This window comes from Amphiura filiformis, chromosome 10, assembly GCF_039555335.1.
Source record: "Amphiura filiformis chromosome 10, Afil_fr2py, whole genome shotgun sequence".
Classification (NCBI taxonomy): domain Eukaryota; kingdom Metazoa; phylum Echinodermata; class Ophiuroidea; order Amphilepidida; family Amphiuridae; genus Amphiura; species Amphiura filiformis.
In genome coordinates, this window is record NC_092637.1 from 46,111,886 (window position 1) to 46,133,478 (window position 21,593).

At 37.1% G+C, this 21,593-nt stretch overlaps 1 protein-coding gene across 1 annotated transcript; it reads left to right on the plus strand.

Moving 5' to 3' along the window:
* Positions 1-68: 68 nt before the first annotated feature.
* On the plus strand, positions 69-21,476 carry LOC140161925 (uncharacterized). The gene is made up of 12 exons (XM_072185220.1): positions 69-237; positions 2,086-2,196; positions 4,738-4,854; positions 6,906-7,031; positions 7,730-7,873; positions 9,966-10,313; positions 12,041-12,154; positions 13,803-13,913; positions 14,510-14,623; positions 16,254-16,376; positions 18,469-18,585; positions 21,331-21,476. Exons 1-12 carry the CDS (start codon positions 69-71, stop codon positions 21,474-21,476), a joined length of 1,740 nt encoding a protein of 579 aa, XP_072041321.1.
* The last annotated feature ends 117 nt before the right edge of the window (positions 21,477-21,593 follow it).

A 21,593-nucleotide genomic window follows, 5' to 3' on the forward strand; every position in this document is an offset into this window, starting at 1 on the left:
GGAGGTCTATGAATATTCATGTCCTGAGAGTGGTGAATGTATTCCATATTCATATCTGTGTGATAGTCATGCTGACTGTGGAGATGGATCTGATGAAGCTAATTGTACATGTAAGTATTGCAGGCTGGGAGGTCTATGAATATTCATGTCCTGAGAGTGGTGAATGTATTCCATATTCATATCTATGTGATAGTCATGCTGACTGTGGAGATGGATCTGATGAAGCTAACTGTACATGTGAGTATTGCATGACCCATAGAACAGTATGTATGGTATAGACGAATCCAACGAGCCAAGTCATGGTCAGGATTTGGTCGGCCATCTTTGGGTAGCCGCTAGCACCAACCTGGTGTTTTGAGTGCCCAATTAACAAATAAAAGCCGCCTAACACCTAGAGAAGATGCAAGGACGAGGAGGGTTAATAGAATAATATATACAATAGAGATAATTCCGCAGGTAATCCCGTCGCATCTTTTCATACTTATAGTCCTTTTGTTCGCAAGTACATCCATTTGTAGCATTTGATATGGTATATGCATAGATACCGCGTGTAGTTAATCCGGTTATTATATGGCACTTCAACAGCGAATAGACCATGTAGAAGCTGTGTGTTTTGCCGAAGGGAACTGTATTGTGTTGTAAACTTTAATCATTATTTTTGTCTACCTGTGTTTTCGGGGAAGGTGTAACACGGGTGATGGAATGCAGTTTAAAATTTCCGCCAAGGCCGAATCATTTCACATTTTGGGTGCATTGTAGCCGACGGCTACCCAACTAAAGGCTGCTAGTCAGGTGTAGGAATGCGTGGATTTGGATTCGTCTATACCACAATTGGGGATGAGGCTATCACTTTTGCATTCATAACATCTAAACGGAATATAATTTGGGCCTAAAATTTCACTGGGATTATGACAAAAATATGAGCTTGCTTTTGATTCCAAAATTCCACTTTGATAGGAAAAAGTAGGGGGATGAGGATCAGGGGCGTCGCTAGGCCAATAAGATTCAGGGTGCGTACAGCATGTTTTGCAGACGGAAATATTTTGTAAATTGTAGACCAAAATTTTTTTTAGCCAGGACGGTGCTCAAGAATCTAAAAGTGTGGGGGGGGGGGGTAGGAGTCAAAAAAATTTTCGTCAAATTAAAAAAAAATTAGTAACTACGGTAATATAACATTATAATATTCACAATTATAGGTCTATTAAGTAACAACAGCACTATTTGGTATCTTTTATAGCACTCTTGCTATTTACCGACAATAACATAGCTTTGAGTACATTTGCCGACAATCACATGGTTTTGACGACAACAGTCAATTTTTGCTGACAAAATTGGATATTGGGGGGTGTCATACCCCCCTCTAGTGTCACCCCTGATGAGGATGTCATCAGGTCACCCATCTATAATATATATGCAAGGATCAGAAATAAATGTTACAAGAAATGCAAGCCCAAGAAATTTAAATGACTTGATGATGCTTGAGCAATCATAATAAATTGAGGTATTCTGAGCTGTTTGGTGCATACATCTATGCGACGCCTTGAAGTGTGTGCATGTGAACTCCTGTGCTGAGTGTGAGTGAACACTAGCGATTTACAGCTGCGCCTAGTGAAATGCCCGGGGGGGATACTCAAGTTTGGTTTAGGTAGGGACGTGCCGCTGAGATTTTGGAAGTAGACCCATAAATATACCAATTTTTCAAGAAATTTGGACCCATTGATATACCAAATGTCAAAATTTTCGCCGAATTTACCCAAAATTGTCTTAGTTTTTACATATTTCCCCAAAATTTTGCAAAATTTTGGCTAGATTAAGGAAAAATTGAGAAAATTTTGAAAAAAGGACCCATTCATATACCAAAATAGGCTTTGAAAAAGGGGTCATTGATATACCAGAAGGCTGAAAATGCTACCCATGTTTAATGCGGCACGTCCCCGTATGGTCATTTGTACTGAGTACCCCCCCGGGTGAAATGCACACTGACGTCACTGTCGCATCAGGCATTGCAGGGTGGACAATTTTATATAGAGACCTTTTTGGCACCATGAAGCCATTAATATTGTATTTATATTTTTAAACTTTCAGGTGAAGCCAGTGAATTTGAGTGTACTAGTGGTGGGTGTATCAGTCCATATTGGACATGTGATGACGAGAATGACTGTGCAGATGGCAGTGATGAAGCAGGATGTGATACGTGTAAGTATACTCTGGTCAGGCTAAGTAAACAGTCATAATGTTTGGCCTTATTAATACAGATGAGAAGACTTGTATGAATGCCCAACCACAAGGCACTTACTAATTAACAATTCCCATTGACAAGTATAAGTTAACTGCGCAGAACATTTGATTTATCATAAGGGCTCAACCCACAGCAGCTGAAGGGAGTATCCCATTATGCTTTGCGTTACCATAATAGAACTGAATGTGCCATTGAAAATGTACACAAAATCCCTCACTTCAACTTTCAATAACTCGCTTTTAAATCAGGGAAGCTTAGACTTTTGTTTGCAAAAATGTGACCCCTAAAGTATTGTGAAACTATCCATAGCTCTCAATAACTAAGTGGCTCTTGTTTATATTTTGTATGCCTTTGCTATGGAGCATGCAGATATACTGCAATGCTTGATGGGATACTCCTTTCAGCTGCTGTGGGCTCAACAGATTTATTTGATTTTTTTTTTTTTTTAAATTTAAAAAACAAATTTCAAAGTTTTCGGCAACTTTAGAGAACCACTGGACCTATTCTGAAGTGCTAGGATCAGGGTTTTCTTTAACGCACAAAACACGCGTATTTACGCGTTCAGGCACTTTGCTGACTCCTTCAAATCCAAAGTCCCAAAGTCCAACGCAGCATACAAAATCTTGAAAACGTCACGCTGTTCAGATATTGCAAGATTTGAATAGAGAAACACCCGATATTGTGCATTTATTTTCGGCTTTTGGCATTTAGGACCTACTCCCGATATGTAGGGCCCATCACATTTTGTCAGCATTAATCCATGCATGTTTTAGTGCTTGCGAGTAATGTAAGAGTGTCAGTTTGAAATCTTGCAAATTGGGTTCGGGTCCTTTTTTCTGTTTAAATGATGCACCAAATGTCTTCAATTAGACTTTAATTTTGCAAAATTTTCCCTCTCAGGGGTGAACATCCTCCTCAGACACCCCCATGCGTAGTGGATAAACAAGTGACCATTTTTGCTTCTGCTTTCGACATTTGCCAATGTAGGCCCTATTTTTAACACAATTTATAAGCCTAATAGGGAAAACGTGACAAAGAAAGGCTTCATAGACCGTCATTTCACAATTTTCGGCTTTTCAACTTATATTTTACACAGTAATAGTGCCAAAATGGTCCACCAAATCGCTTCAATTAGGTCTTCATTTTGCAAAATTGTCCACGTTCTGAGAGGGGAACATCACCCGGCGTAGTTGATAAACAAATGTCCACTTTCACTTCTGCTTTCGACATTTGCCAATAATGTTTAACACAATCTATAGGCCTACCATAATAGGGAAAACTTGTCGTCGAAGGCTCCATCATGATCATGTCCATGGACTGCTCATTTCACAAATGTTCTGCTTTTTAAACTAAAATTTTACACATTAATAATGCCAAAATGATCCGCCAAATTACTTCGATTAAGTCTTCATTTTGCAAAAGTTTCTTACTTCTCAGAGGGCATTTTTAAATAGTATTATTTTCTTTTAAAATTGCCCCCACCTTCTGACTGCTTTAGATCCGCCACTGCTCCAAACAGTGACGTAGATTTCTTTTTGACTTGTGGGGGGTGAAAAATGTCTTGAAGTATAGTGAATCCAGCACCTTTTGGCGAAAGAATAAGTTTATGGTACAAAAATTTTGCCACTGTTGAAATATGGTGCAAAAGTGGAATAATTTCGTGCACTTTTTGAGTTAAAATGACCAAATATGAGGTTAATTTGGTCAGAAACATGAGACTACCGGGCGATATAGGGGAGAAACCCACATACAGGCGTCAACATTGGGGGATGATTGTATGGACCATCCCCCTGGCAAAATATTGGGGGAGATTTCTCCCCGGATCTGCGCCTATGGCTCCAAAAAAACAAACATATTGTTACAAATGTCTACAAAAATAATATTATAAAAATACCCCTTGGGCAATGTTTTTGACTCCTTCAGAGGAAAAATTCACAATTGAAAGGGTCAAAAAAATTTGAAAATACCCTTTCAGCAAAATGCTTAAAGAAAACCCTGGCTAGGATCATTTACAGGTAATTTGAAAAATTTGTAAACTAATGTTTACCTCTTCATCTATCACATATGTGACATGATCAAGGGAATGAGTCACATGTCGACCCTGGTCGAAAATGAGTTTTACATATGTTTCTAAAGAGGACATTTAGAGCTTTCAGAAACTGAAAACCCCATGTTGATAAGACTTTTCTTTGGGAAGTTGGGTCAACTTATCAATCGCTGAAAACAATATAAAACAAAAGAATTTGAACACTTTCTTTGCCAATATCTCAAAATCAATATTAGCGACATCCGACTCATTCCTCTTGATCGTGTCACATATTATAAATGCATGGAAAACAATTTTTTTTCAAATTAACTGTGAATGATCCTAATGATCCTAGCAATTCAGAATAGGTCCTGTGGTTCTCCAAAGTGGCCAAAAATCACCACTTTCCATCAAAATACATTTTGAGTGTCACTATTATCACTTTATTAATTTCTTGTTTTTTTTTCTTCAGGTGAGAACCCAGTGAATTTTCTGTGTAACAATGGTGAATGCCTTGCGTTCTTTGTTGATGATTGGATGTGTGATTATGACAATGACTGTGAGGATGGCACTGATGAAATCGATTGCGGTAAGAAAAACTATTCGTTGAAAAATGAAAATATAATGTTATTTAAGCTTAAAAAGTGACCTTTTCAGTCTACAATGAGCAGTGTTATAGCTTGCAACACCATCATGGCATCTTCATTCAGCTCCTCCAGTCACATGACCACTTGGTGGGTGGTCAGTGACAGCTGATTGTCATAGATGACGGCAGGTCGTATCAGGCACCCCTGTTGAGTATTAGTTCTTGAGTCTTGATCTCTCTAAGGGTCCTCTAGTCTTACGCTTCCAAAAGTTATCCACCTGTCGATAACTTCTACATTGACCGGAGGAGTGTAAACACTATGCTGAATGATGATGATGTGATGGCGTCGCTGCTCGATACAGACTCTGAATAAATCTCCCCGGCAAAATATTGATCCACACAATCATCCCCCCAATGTTGATGCCTGTATGTGGGTTTCTGACCAAATTAACCTCATATTTGGCCATTTTAGCCCCATAAGTGCAAATTTTTGCCCGCTTCGGGCACATTTATTCCGATTTTGCACCATTTTTCACCAGTTTAGCTTCAATATGGCAAAATATTTAGTGCGCTTCGTGGGCATTTGTACCATAAGCATTTTCTGTCTCACTATACTTTTCCATCCCCATCCCCCCAATGTCAAAAAGAAATCTACGCCACTGAATAATTTCAGGCATGTGAATAATTTCTATCCGCCTCGTGTTCGTTCTAATCTTGCTGCTAACTCGATTAAAGTGCATGGAGTTAACATTTGGAACTCCATTTCCATCCAAAATGCCACATCCACAAGCTCCTTCAAACATCATTTTAAGAGCAATTTGCTTTCTAAACCGGTTTACGAGTAATTATTCTTTGACTCCTGTTCACATCTTATTTTTTTTGTAAGGTCTTGTCTTGTCCTGTTTGTATTTGTATTTTCGCTTGTACTGTTTGTCGGCAACCCACACCCACGAAGCTTGCTCCTGCGTGTTGCCCCACAACTTTATTTTAGGTTTTTTATTGATGCCCCTCTTAATCTTGTCTCAGGCCCACTCTTGTCCTGTCTCTTGCCTTTTAATAGGTTGTTTGTTCTTACGTGATCGCATTTGACTGTCATCAGTGGGCGTGTGATCAGATTCACTACTTTGTTTTGTATGTAATTGGTTTGAAAATTATGGCATTTGTCATTTATACTATGTATTTTTGAAGTTGTGAAATAAATGTTTCTTGAATTGAATTGAATTGAATTGAATTGATATCAGTCCACATGTTGATACAATGTTATTGTCCCAAAGTATGGCATAATGGTTACTGATTAGGGTACTTGCCTTCTGTACATGAAATCCTGGGTTCAATTCCTGGCAGTGGTAATTTGCTTGGGTATTGACATGGAAAAATTAATCTGAATTTAATTGGCAACATCTGTAGATTCAATCTGGGTGCTGCCAACTCTTTGTCTACTACAACAACATATAAACTAAGCATAGGGAAAATTTGCTATTTTTGAGAGTAAAATGCACGCACCAGTTTTTGAAAATGCAAAAAAAATGTGCAATTTGCGCATTTTTTACCAAAATGTGTGATTTTTCTCCCCAAAAAGTTCAAATAGATGCAATATTAAAAAAAATTTACTGTTTTTCTTCTATATTTTCTTGCAAATTTTTGCGACGGCCTATACTTTTTTAACATGGATTGCGTTGCAGATCATTATGGATGCTTTGATTTTAGTGAAAACTTCAGGTTTTTTGAAAATGAGTACTTGAAAAATGGTTATTTTGGGCAAATTTTAAAATTCGCTGTTGGACCTAAATTGTTCGATTGTACTCAAAAGTGCGCAATTTTCAGCGTTTTTTGCGCATCATGCATTTTCCCTGTCCTTAAAATAAACAAACAAAAAACATGAATTCATCCCTACTTACCAGATATTCACTTGTTCTGATAATTTCTTTGTTATGTATCAATTACAGTGTGCTTGTATTGATTAATTTGAAACTAAAAATGTGAGAAAAAATATGTTATCTGTTATCATGTATAAATACCACCAAATGAAAAGTGATTTTTGTACTTCCAAATAGGTTCTCCACCACCATGTGAGGAAGGTCAGTTCAGATGTGGCAGTGGGCAGTGTATATTGCAAGACTGGGTATGTGATTTTGAGTTGGATTGCTCTGATGAAAGCGATGAAGCAAATTGCACAGTTGGTAAGTCCTTGTCTTTCTTTCTAGGTGTCTCTCTCTCTCTCTGTTCCTGTGTGTGGGTGGGGGAGTGTGTGTCTCCCTCTCCCTCCGTCCCTCCCTCTGTGTCCCCCTCTCTCTGCCTCGGTGACAGTTGGCAGTGTGATTTTGAGCATGATGAAAGCAATGAGGCAAATTGTATAATCTGTAAATCCTTATCTGTTTTCTAGGTATGTCTGTCTGTCTTGCTGACAATGTGTCTCTCTGACTTTATCTCCGCCTGTGCATGTGTCTCTCTCCCATCCACTCACTCTCAAAACTTGGGACTTTTTATGTTAATGCCTATATATGCTATATGGCCAGCATGTTAAGCATGAGAGCCTATATGTGTCAAAAATATTTTCATGGGTTTCTAACCCCATGAGAACTACCTGCTGATTGGCCAAAAAGAAGTTTTCATTATCAATTGGCCCAATCAGCAACATTGATAGCATAATTTCACTACGCAAACAAATTTGGGTGAATTATTTGAAAAGCTTCATTCTGATTGGTGATTAAAGTGAAAATATCATGTAATTGACCAACCAGAGGCAATGTTAGATCAGCAGGTAGTGCTCAGGGGGTTAAATTCACGGTTCTGAAATTGACTGCAAAAAGTGCTCAAATAAAAAGATCTCGAAAATTTTCCACTATAGAGTAGGCCTACTATATTTTTTCTTTTCTAGAACCACCATCTTGCGACGCTGATGAATTCCAATGTGGTATCCTGTTACCAGTGTGGCCGCGGCATTGCATCGGTATTGCCGAGAAATGTGATGGATATGTGGACTGCGGAGATGGAATTGATGAAATCGGCTGTGAAATTCAAGGTATGACGGTATAATTTGGCTATATACATTGTAGGAAGTCGTTGAAAATCCGTCCTGCCAGACTGATAATAAAAAAAGTTATAAAGTTATAAAGTTAGCATTTTTACCAACAAATTATACTTTCTAGTATTTGTGACCCGCTCTGACAAAACCAGGAACAAGCCGCATTTTTGACATTTCATGATTTGGATAAAAATGTAAGCACTAGACAATAAGCTTTAAAATGATACCAAAATTATATAAATAGCATCAATATACTTTTCAAGATATGGATAATTTTGTAAATGATACCTTGATATTATTGCCAAATTGCTATTCTGAGTAATAGGCCAATTAGTTTCCTGCCTTACACACCAGATTGAATAGGGATTATCATAGTTCAACTTTTATTTATTGATTAAATAAACCTCTCTTTAATAAGTACTTTCAAGAATTTGAAAGTCCACTTAGTTCCAGAGTCAAATACCATGAAATTAAGAATTCTAAAATTTCATTTTTAATGGGACTGACTATAACTCAAAGTAAGTCTAGATTTGATTAAGTAAATCTAGATTCGACTTATTGGGGTAAGTGTGAGCAATGGGCCATTCCAGTTGAAGTCCTTACACCCCATATGGAAGACATGACCTTAATCCTCCGATGTAGCTTTGGTGGGCAAAGGGGAAGCTGCCTCCCCCTGCGAGAAGTTTTGCCCCCTGTGGGATGCTGGCAACCCTGACGGTGGCTCAGTGGTTACGGCCTTGGACTCATAATCTGAGAGCTTGCTTGTCGTGCGTGGGTTCGAGTCCCCGTCCCACCACTGTGTTGCGCCCTTGGCGGCAAGGCGCTTTGCCTCGCTTGCCTCACCCCACCCAGGTGCAATGGGAAGCTGTTAGGGGTAGTCACAGTCGTTGTACTGATGAACCCTGCGCTATTTGTAGGCAGCAAACGTGGTTCCTACATATTCTAATGACGGCGGAATAAATGTAAAGCGCTTTGAGGCTGTTTACGGCATAAAGCGCTATATCTACATTTTTATTTATTTTTATATTTAAGATTTTATGCCTTTTTATACGTTTAACCCATTTTAGACCATTATCGTCAAATTTTGACCCACATGAAAGTTGCCTTTCCCCCTCTTGCCCCCCTCTGATTAAGTCCTGGCTACGCCACTGGCTGGATCTCATGAAAGAAAGAAGATGTAGGGATTAACAAAATGTATCGTTTAATATAATGGATCATGTATGTTTATTTGATTTTGTTTTTTGCCTTTTAGAGATTATTTTTGTTCCAAAAATGCTCAAATATGAATCAGAATGATCTGGTGTTTATGTCTGTTAAATTTGTCTTTGATATATATTTCTTAGAGGTTAATAACTGCGCATCTGTTATTTGGAGGGCATTGTGAAAAATCTTAACATTTTGACTTTGGAACCGAGGGATATTCCGAGGTCCAAAGCAAAATGTTTAGATTTTTCACAATGCCTGACATATTACCGATGCAAAGTTATTTACCTCATTCATAACCGTCACTTTCATCTCTTCTCTTTACTAAATAACACACAAATTTTCCTCAAAAATATACAATTTTTACATTTTGCCTTTCCAAAAATCGATCAGGCTAAAACAGGATGACCAATAACAGAAATGCGAATCACAATATGTGCAAATATGGTAGCACGTAATCCAAATACGGTGGCCAGCGCTCTCGCAATTTGTTCGACGCAAACACGGCATACGCAGAGGTTACTAATATTTATACTGTTGGCACAGAGGTCCACTGTCAAATATGTGACATGATCAAGGGGAATGAGTCACATGTCGGCAATTTTCAATAAGAAGTTTTTTACATCATTTTCTGGCAATTTATGAATGCTACATTTTGATGCAAACCCCATCAAAATTGGACATCTGGTTACCGAGTTATGAGCATTTATCAATGGGTGAAAACAATATAAAACAAAAGAATTTGAACACTGTTTTTGCCAATAACTCAAAAACAATATTAGCGACATCCGACTCATTCCTCTTGATCATGTCACATATTAGTAATTGCGATCAGTGTTTTGCATTTTGGCAAATAATATAAAAATGAATGTTCTTTAATCTACAGACAACTGTGATCCAATACCTGCTACAGTAAAAGCTGCCTGCAGTAACTTACTGCCGTACGATTCCGTCTACTACCCCTTCTCCGTCACATCTTCAGAAGAAGCCCTTGAGATCTTCACGGGATTCCTTCCGTACACGATATGCCATCCTGATGCGTTACTCTTCATGTGTTCGTATTTATTCCCATCCTGCCCTGATGGGAACGCATACCAGACCACGTGTAGGGGGTTATGTGAAGAGATCGTCTCATCGTCATGCGCGTTGATCATTACTGCAGGAGGGGTAACTCTGCCTGATTGTAGCTTGTATCCTGATACAGGAGATGGTATATGTGACGTGATATTGGAAGGTAAAATTAAATGGCTATTCCGTTTAAAATACACACTGCCACAGGGGGAGTATGACTTTCAAATGGAATGAGCACATTAGGCAGCTCCATTTGAATTTCATACACCCTCTGAGACAGCTTCAACCTGAATTTTCTCCTGAGGGAGAGTGAGTTTCCAATGGAGCTGCTAATGTGTTCATTCCATTTCAAATTCATTTCATACTCCCCCTGTGGAAGATATTTCCAAAATCTTCCACAGGGGTAGTGTGGATTTGAAATGGAATAGCCCAATGCACTGCATGCTAGCTATAGAGGTTATCCACTTTACTCATGTGTGACTTCTAACAAAAGGCACTGTTTCCCGTAGTATTCCTCATTCAAACTAATTCAATGCACGACCTCAGAGTTACCTGAATGACTTTGGCGGGCTATTTTGAAATAGTCATGGTTGCACATGCAGGTACTTCTTTTGAAAGTCCTAAACAAGGTATAGGAGTCGCTGGTAGGATATGCAGCTTATAGAACACGGATAACCTCTATAGGCTTCAACATAATAAAAGTCCAAGTTTTGTGATATTTTCTCAAAATATCAAGAGCTATCTTAAGAACCACTGCACCAATACTAGGCTTGTTTGTACTCATTTTAATGCACTTTTCATGCTGATTCCAAATATGAAAATTTACATTTCTGAAATTTTTTGATTTTTAAAACAAAATTTGAAGCTTGTTGTCTGCAGTCGACGCCCATATGAAGAGTTAATAGGGCATTCAAATTCAAATTCAGTTTTTTGTACCTTTGTTAGTAGCATAGATGTGCTAATAACATAGCGTGCTAGAGGTTAAGCTGAAAGCTGTATGTTAAAGACAAATTATGAAATGAAATCTCTACTTCAGTAGAGAAATTAGCGGCTGTGTAATAATTATGAGCCCCTTGGGGTAAAATTTCCGAACGGCCCGCTGAAAATCGTGTGCCCCCTCTCAACCTGCCAAAAATTGCTTTCCCCCCTCACGGCCTGCCAAAAAATCTTTGCCCCCCCCTGCACATCCCAAATTTTTGGGATCATATTAAAGTGTTTCAGTACTGTTTTTTATAGAGCGTTTTATTTATTAGGCACCCCATGAATGTGTGCCAAAATCACTTGGCTTCCCCCTCTACGATGGCCAAAAATTGCTTGTCCCCCCTTTCAGCTTGCCAAAATTTCTTGCCCCCCCCAATTTTACCCTCCCACCAAGGCTCATAATTATGGCACAGTCCCTTAGCTACATATATTTTAATGGGACTTCATTTCATTTTTGTCAAGTTTATTGCTCTCATTATCACTCAAACGAGTGAGGACATTATTAGTGTTGGGAGACTCAGTTGACTTAAGTCGGAGTCGCGACTGTTAACATCAGTCGGCGACTCAACTTTGACAATAGTCAAAGTTGACTTTTCACCAGCTTATAAAATGCCTTTTTAATGCCGTAAAAATCTCCATTAAAATAACCAATAAAAATAGACAGATCATCAAACTACAGTAGAACTTGTTGCATAAGCTAAACCATTACTAGGTTGCATAGGCATCATTTTCATCCGCATTTCCAGCAATCCAACTTCCAAAATTTATGATCTGCATCGCCGACTCAGTTGAAGTCGCGACTTTCAGGCTTTCGACTAGTCGACTCCAGAAAAGTGCATGTTGCCCAACACTAGACATTATCTTTTTGAGGTGTTTAGTTTTTCTGTTTGTATCTTTTCTTTATAACAGGAGAGTGTGCTTCCAATGAGTTCCAGTGTAGCAGTGGTGAGTGCATCGCTGATCATGACGTATGTGATACGTATGCTGACTGCGCTGATGCAAGTGATGAGGCAAACTGTACATGTAAGTAAATTAGAGAATAAAAGATATACGATTTTGTCTTTTGCCTATCCAATATCGTGTTATTTTTATCATAGTGTATACTGGTGCATCTTTTATTCTCATTCTTATTCAGTTTAAGTATATTATAAGTGCTTTTTTCCACAAAAAATAAAGACATCTAAGCCGCTGAACAGTTCTTAGTTCGTGCATGTGTATTATATGAACACATTATTGCACAGTCATCTCTTATAACCACTCATAACCAAACAATTACACATTTGTAGGCAATCAACTGTCTATATAAGTGTCTTAAGAATCTGAATAAGGGTCTGAATTGATAGGAGGACAAAGACTAATGGCCCATTCATCTTGGATTACTTATTCAGACATTCACACACTTTGCCAGGGTTGCCAAACCTGCGATTCGGTAGCCCAATTGGGCAACTCTTAAAGATTTGCCCCGTGACTTTTGACAATTTCCTGTCCCATAGAAACCAATGGTTAAGAAAAAATTTGGGCAACTTTTCAACATTGGCTCCCGCGACTTCCGATAGTTTCCTACCCTTAGAAACCAATGGTGAAGAGAAAAATTGGGTGACTTTTCAATTATTTGACCCGCGATTCAGACTGAAATCTTTTGGCAACCCTGCGAGTTACCAATGTGATTGCTTCAAGTTTGGGTGCTATATGTACCGCTTTAATAGAGGTTGTGCATGAAATTATTGATTGGCTCCAAACAAAGGTTTTGAACCGGTGTCCTTCACCGTAATCATGGCGCAGTGCAGTGCATTCAATCAAATGTTGTCGTCAACCTATTTGATCGTAGTGCATTTGTTTTGTGTGTGAGACGAACTGTCGCGGTAGATTGCAATCATGTTTTTGATGAATGCATTTGAGTAGTCCGCCATATTTACGGTATGATACGTCATATGTGAGTGGACACTACGAATGAGCCGTAAACTCGGCAAATTGTATTCTGAGATACAGTGCAAAATGTGCGTGCAGGTCGTATTCATAGTTGTCACAATTAGGCGCAACATGTTTCTCATTTGATAGCGTTTAAACCAATCAATAATCCTATTGCTGAAGAGGATAATAATCTAATCATTAAATAGCTCTAGTCTTTGTTTGCTTTGGCTAAATCCTGTTCAAGTGGTGGGTTACAATTCCATTGTATTTTGTCTAGGTATGTTTAACCAACAATAACGATGAGAGAACATTCCTGAACCTCGTTGACTTGGGGATGATTTGAAATGACCGTCAATTATGACTTTATTACCAGTAATGTGGAAAAAGAGACACACGTAGAACCGAAAAAAGTTACCATTTTGTTTAAGGAGCAGAGTTCAACAAACCATAACCCCGCTTCTGGATATCGTTTGAAGTCAAATGATATACTATTTTAAAGCTTATAAAATATATTTTCTAAACACAAAATAAAACAAAATTGACCGGGCCGACTTTACGGCTGATTCGTAGTGTCCAGTCACATATGCACAACCTCCATAGCCATCCATCCACTTACTCTGTGTTATCCCTTCTCTCCCTCTAGGTTATGATTATGAGTTCATGTGTGCCAGTGGTGAGGCCTCTGCGGTATGATACGTCATATGCACAACCTCTATAGCATCCATCCACTTACTCTGTGTTATCCCTTCTCTCCCTCTAGGCTATGATTATGAGTTCTTGTGTGCCAGTGGTGAGGCCTGTATTCCATCTTTCTGGCAATGTGATGGGACTGTTGATTGTGATGATAGCAGTGATGAACTTAATTGCACTTGTAAGTTTTAATTAATAATTTGTGTTGTAATTTGATCCAATGGTTTTCATAAAAATGTGTTTTTTTGTCTAAATAAACATGTTGTTGCAACTTTCATTTAGCTTTTGTGTTTACTTATGACTTGAAATCTGGGGGGGTGAGGGAGGGTACTCAAGTTTGGTTTTGGTAGGGGTGTGCCACTGACAAATTGAAAGTGGACCCATAAATATACCAATTTTTCAAGAAATTTGGACCCATTAATATACCAAAAGTCAAAATTTTCGGCCAAATTCAACCCAAATTGCTTAGTTTTTTTGGCTAGATTGAGGCAAAATTGGGCTTTTTTCCGAAAAAATTGAGAAAATTTTGAAAAAGGACCCATTCATATACCAAAATTGGCTTAGAAAAAGGGGTAATTTATATACCAAAAGGCCGAAAATGCTACCCATATTAGCGGCACGTCCCCGTATGGTCATTTGTGCTGAGTACCCCCCCCCGGGCCTTGGAAGTTAAATAAGGCTATTGTAACAATTTCAGTGGACCAACCTGACAAAATCTTTCCATGTGCTTTTAAATATTGAATTTTTACAATTTTTTATTGATTTATTTTGTCTTAGGTTATGGAAACCAGGTGCGGTGCAACAATACAGTAGGATCATGTATATGGCCTATATGGATCTGTGATGGCCAAGATGATTGCGGAGATAACAGTGATGAAGAAAACTGTGGCAGTAAGTAAATGGGATTGTGTATATCAGTGGTGTGGCCAAGAAGGCGGCGGGACAAGGGGGGGGGGGCAGATATTTTGATCCACAATGCCGTATTCCCCAATGAAATCGGACATTCCTAAGCGAAGTTATTGAGTTCGTAAGTTATGGTATTATAAAATTGGAAATTGAGATATCGGCCTTTAAAAATATTATTGTCAATGTTGAGAGTAGGAATTACATTCCAGTCTGAAACTATCAGACAATATTTTTAACATTAATAACATCACACATTCGCAACAAACCCGAATTGTGAAAAAATCACACCCTTGCAGATTTTTGGCTATTTCTCCATTTACGATCCTGCCCAAAAGTGTCTCCTTTTGACATGACACGTCACATATAGTGTTATTGTGTAAACAGAAATTGGTTATCATACAGCTAATACAATACAATATACCGTGATTCGTCCGAGTATAGTCCCACGCCTCGAGTATAATCCCACCCCCATTTTTCAAAAAATTTCAGAATTGTAAAAAAAAAAAAAAAAAAAAAAAAAAAAAATTTTTATTTTTTATAAGTTTTTTCGGTGTAAGAGTGTCCCTGGACCTAGACCTAGATGCTAGGATCATTCATGGTTGACCTAAAAAAAAAAAAAAAAAAAATTTCAAGATATTTTGTATTTTAATATGAAAATTGATCATTTGTATTCATGTCATACTCTATTAATGATTCCAAAATGCATTGAATTTGAATGCATTTTGAAATCATTAATAGAGTATGACATGAAAACAAAGTATCAATTTTCATATTAAAAATACAAAATATCTTGAAAATTTTTTTTTTTTTTTTTAGGTCAACCATGAATGATCCTAGCATCTAGCTAGGTCCAGGGACACTCCAAAACCGAAAAAAAAAAAACTTAAAATAAAACTTTTTTTTTTTTTTTTTTTTTTTTTGAAATTGAGTATAATCCCACCCCCAATTGTGAAAAATTTTCACATAAAAAACGGGTGGGACTATACTCGGACCAATACGGTACTCTCAAAACTACTGATATGTTGCATTTGTCATTAATTTTGCTAGGAATTTAATTTTGCAAATTTAGCTAGAAGCCTTAATTCGCTAAATTAAAGACCCATTCAGTGATCCCAGCGCAAGTGTAAAAAAATTAAAATTGTTTATAAATTGCTTAAAAGTGAAGGATAAGTCATTCAAATTGTCATTTGGTATTTTTGAAATGACAAATTTGGCAAAAAACGAAGAAAACAGCAGTACTGACAAAGTTGAAACCCCATTCAAATACATGTAGCTAATTTAGATACTGTTAGTATTCGTGTAAAATGTCTTATTTGTCTTAAATACACGGCTTTCGCCTGAACCACTTGCAGGCTATGTTAGCACATTTATGACAATGACAAAGGTACCAAAATCTGAATTTTGATGATTTTTACGATCGTCCGGATGAGCAAATCACTGAATGGGCCTTTAAGTATCAGCAAATTTGACACTTGAATTGTAAACATAAATTGGTGGATAAGCGAAATTAAATACCAAAGAAAATGGTGGTCATGGGCAAAAGTACTAGTAGAATTAAATAGCTTTCCAGTGATTCATATTTATTCTCTATATAATAACTTTTCTTTTGCTGCAGTAATTGAGCCGGGCTGTTCCAAGTTCGAGTTCGAGTGTGACAGCGGAGATTGTATTCGTTCTTCGGATCGGTGTAATCAAATACCTGATTGTGAAGATGGTAGCGATGAATTCAATTGCACATGTAAGTACTTAGAGAATAAACGATAGGAATGTTTGTTTTTACTATCCTCTACCGTGTGATAGACGACAGGCAGGTCCAATATTTTGAGTAGTGGATGCCGGCGCATCTTTGTCAGTTAAATATTATTTAAATATAAATAACTATTTTTGTCAGCAAAAACTAAGTTACCATCATAAAAACTCCCCTTATTATAAAATGACCGAAACTTGTTTACAACTGCACATATTCTGTTGCGCATACTGCTAGCATGTGCGTGTATTCCGCACTAGTCTATGCATACAACGCGATACATACGTGCACTATAAGCATGTTACGCGTTATTAACACGCATGATGACATGGGGTCGTCTACGGCCTGATAGACAGCACCCGAAATCATGCGATTATCCAATTAGATTAGGCCTATGTGGAACATGATCACGATGAAGATTGCATTTGTAATTGCATTTTCATGCAAAAAAAATTATACAATGATTAGGCAATGTACTGAATAGAAGTTGAACTTTACAATAGCTTTTGTCCATGCAATTTTGCAATTGCAGATCTGTCAACTGTCTCTCATTTTGAGGGACTGTCCCGCATTTAGGGTTTTCTAAAGTGAAAATGAGGGACAGTCCTGTTTTCTGAAAAATTCAGTGATGGCAAATTTAAATGTAAGAATAGCAGAAAATGATGCAAATTTCACTTTTTTGCCATAGCATTCTCTTCCATCTACTGTGATAAATGTAGACCTGCAAAACCTTCCCTAAATTCTGAAAGTATTGCACACCTCAAGTCTTTGAATTTGTCACTACCTGGTTTGTGTACATATACAAGGTTTTGGCCTGCAGTGTCTCTCTTTCTGACTTTGGTAGGTTGGCAGGTCTGCAATTGTGACAGCCAGCACACATGGCAAATGCTAGCTTTAAATTCACATTATTGTGCATGAAAATTGTGCATGTGCATTTACTTTTTCATGAAAAAAATATAGGGAGCATTTATTAGAGAAGGAACGTGTTATAGAAATGTCATCAAAATTCACAGAATATTCATCAAAATTCACAGAATATTCATCAAAATTCGCAGAATATTCATCAAAATTCACAGAATATTCATAAAAATTCATAAAAATTCGCAGAATATTCATCAAAATTCACAGAATATTCATAAAAATTTGCAGAATATTCATCAAAATTCACAGAATATTCATCAAAATTTACAGAATATTCATCAAAATTCACAGAATATTCATCAAAATTCACAGAATATTCATCAAAATTCACAGAATATTCATCAAAATTCACAGAAATTTCATCGAAATTCACAGAAATTTCATCGAAATTTACAGAATATTCATCAAAATTCACAGAATATTAGCATTTTTGGAACAAACATAGATGATATAATGAATGGAACAAATGTCAAATGTGAAAGCTATCTGATTAAAGACAAAATGAAGGTAGAATAAAAGTATGTGCATACTTTAATTATATTGCATGTAAGGCTGCCGAATTTGGAAACCATGGCAAATATACACAAGCATGCATTCAACAACTCTTCCTATAATTTTATACAGGAGCCAAGCGTTGTTAATCCGTGATGAATCAACAGTCCAGTAGCGTATACGTGAACGCAAGGTTACATATACATGTGAGCACGTAAAATTCGTCATGCCTGGAACGTAAACAAATGAAAAAAAAATAAAGTAAACCACGCAGACAACACGGACGCATCGTTGTTAATCGGTGATGAACAACGGTGAAACATGATTGAATCCCTAAGTCAATGCTTTGGAGCAATTACACTTTTGATGTTATTTGTGATGATTTATAAAATAGACACTACAGTAAAATTAAGTATTTCTTGGCCAAACTGGAACACTATATAAACGCTAGTGGCTCCGCGATAAACACACGCAGAAGAAAGCATACACGCATCTTACATTGCGTACACGTTTAGTACGCTACATGGACGCAACACGCATGTTCCAGTTTGGCCAAGAAATACTTAATTTTACTGTAGATATTATGATCAAATTGGCCTGTATTGATTATCATACACTAATCTCTGATAATCTTTCATTGTTATTGATGTTCTTCTTATTTCATTTCCAGGTGGAATAGATGAATTTGAATGTGAGTTCTTACAAGGCTGTATTCCAATCTCCAGTGTGTGTGATGGCCAACTGGATTGCTTTGATCTGTCGGATGAACGAAATTGCACAAGGGAATGTAAGTGGATATAGTGGCCAGGCCTATATGGCCACTTGCAGCATGGCATATCAGGCAATGACAAGCATCTATTGTGTGTGTTTGTCTGCAATGCGTTTGTGTTATACCGCTCAGCGGAACATGACAGTCTGAAACCAGCATAGCACATGGAGAGTTCTAGACTGCTCTGCATTCCCCCTTTTTTTGATAAACAATTCATACCTTTCCATGCATAAAATATAACACATCCCCAGTGACTGCCCTTCCTGGAGAAAAAGGGGACTGCTCTAGTTGAATATGCCCTGTGTGACCCACTATATCTTAACACATAGACTCAACCTCTTTCATCTCCAATCCGAGATGAATGTTAATGAAGTAAAAATCAATGTGGGTGGTATATCTTAACCAATAACAGATAGGCAAGCATACATGTTTATGCATTAGCCCAACCCACTGTGTTCATTGAACCCAACCCATATCCACAACATCTGTGAATAAACACCCAAGACTGCATTTTTAATGAGGTAACATTATACCCAGTATTAGAGTGCATAGTTCATTGTATATTCTAAATATAGTAGACCATTTTTCTCATGGATAGCCGAGCTGTTGGATCAAAACAGGATTGATTTTCCATGGTCAGAGGGATAATAGGGGATGATAAATTAAAATGGTCTACTACAGTAGACTAGGAGAGTTCATGCACTAAATGCTAATTCTCCATGTGCTACCCTGTGCTGTTTTCCGTATTTTTATTATAATCTTTACCAAAAAGTCTTTGCATGTCAGTAAATAATTACAACATGCATCTGCAGTGATGTCAGGCACATAGTCTGATCAGCTTGTAATAGGCGGGATTCATAACATTGTAGATTGATATAGAATGGCGTATACACAGCTAGACGCAGCACCTGCGTAAACTGCGTTTGCATATTGCGTGACCGATGCGCTCTTTTGTGAATTTACGCGAGCGTAAGTTGGCTCACTCAGTAACAAAAAACAATTAATTCTCACCTATTGTATAGTGCCCTTTTATATTTTAGTATACATATTTGTTTTTTTTCAATGGACAATTGCTTTTAATACTTTGTTCACTGTATTTTTAATGCCCTTCCGCCACAAACCCAGTGTAAAGTAGCCAGTGCTTATCATGAGTTATTAACCAATAAAGTTTATGTAAATTAGTAGAAAATTTAGAAATTTCAAGAGCAAAATAAGCATTCTGAGCACCTATTTCCCAAGCAATTAAGGGGATACTACACCCCTGGCCAATTTTGTGCCTATTTTTGCATTTTTCTCAAGAATTATAGTGCATTGGTGACAAGTAAGATATGTATATTATAGGGCAAGGACTACAACTACTGCACTGAAAATTCAGCAACTCAAGGCAAGTAGTTATTGATTTATTGATCAAATATTGGTTTTCCCTCATTTTTGACTGTAACTCCACAACTGTTGTCTGTGCTGAAATAAAAATTCCAGTGCAGTATTTGTAGTCCTTGCCCCTATAATATACATATATTACTTGTCACAAATGCGCTATAATTTATGAGAAAAATGCAAAAATAGGCACAAAATTGGCCAGGGGTGTAGTACCCCCTTAAGGTAGCTGCCTCTGATACAACACCCTTGCAGAAAAATAGCTCCTGTGTCTGATCAATCAGGTCTATTCATTTAAATCTTTAACATAACAAAGAAAAGTATTTTCCCCACCTATTTTAAGAGTCTTATAAGAATTGTAACAATTCTTATGTTTTTCTTTTTTTTTGAAAATTCCCTTAATTTTGACAGTTTTTGATTTTTTTTGCCCACTTAGGAAGGAGCTATGGTTACCAAACTTTCAGGGATGGTATATAAGCTTAATATCTAAATTCTCTCGTCAGTTTTTTTGGATAAAGTGTTTACTTTAATTTTAGGGAATGTTAGAAACACTGTAGCTTAAAATAGAAACACTTAATTGGATAAAACTGACGAGAGAATTTAGATATTAATCTTATTTACCATCCCTGAAAGTTTGGTAACCATAGCACCCTTCCTGTTGGCTAAAAAATCCTAGAATTTAGGTAATTTAGTGTTTCTAGAAAAAATCAAAAATCATAAAAAAGTACCAACATTCCTGTTAAATATATACTTAAGTAACACTAAGTTATAAAATAAACTTGGTTTGTATTATTCTGTGATATATTGGCAGCAAAATGAAACTTAAAACTTTTATATACAACTGCTATAAAGGAGAAAAAAATCAGTTTTAATAAAATCTTTGTTTTCAAAAATGTTGCTATTTTGAGAAATTGGCAAAGTGCCAAAAGCCCTTCCCTGTAGTAATTCAATGGGATTTTGAGATGACAAAAAATTGCGAAACTCAAAAACGCTTTGTTGGAAAAAATTAAAACTTGGCAAGTAAGGTTTTCTCATCAATACACACATCCTATATCATTTTCAAGGAGTTCTGAGCATGACACCGTAGCCGATACAGACACCTTAATGGTGATATATCATTTTAAAGCTTGTTTTATGGAGGTTTCCTGTTTAAAAAAAAAATTAATCTAAGAAACTCAAAATTTAAACTTTTCCCTGGGTTTGTCATGAAAGGTCACAATAAACCATTTATTACCGCCACCATCTCTATTTAGACAATAATAACGGCATGCTATCATTTTGAGGTAATTGCATGAAATTGGAGGGTTTGTTTTGGCCTGAGGTAATTAAAAAATACTGAAATTGATTAATTTTGATGTACATATTCATTTGTTTGTTTGTTGACAGGTGTGGATGATGAATTTGAGTGCTATTCTGCTGGAGTAAAGAAATGCATCCCAGCTCACTGGCAGTGTGATAATGAGATAGACTGTGGTGATCATACAGATGAATTGAATTGTAATTATACATGTAAGTATATGGTTGGTATATAAAGAAATGCATCCCAGCTCACTGGCAGTGTGATAACGAGATTGACTGGGGTGATCACACAGATGAATTGAATTGTAATTATACATGTAAGTATATGTATGTGATATAGCCTCCGTGAT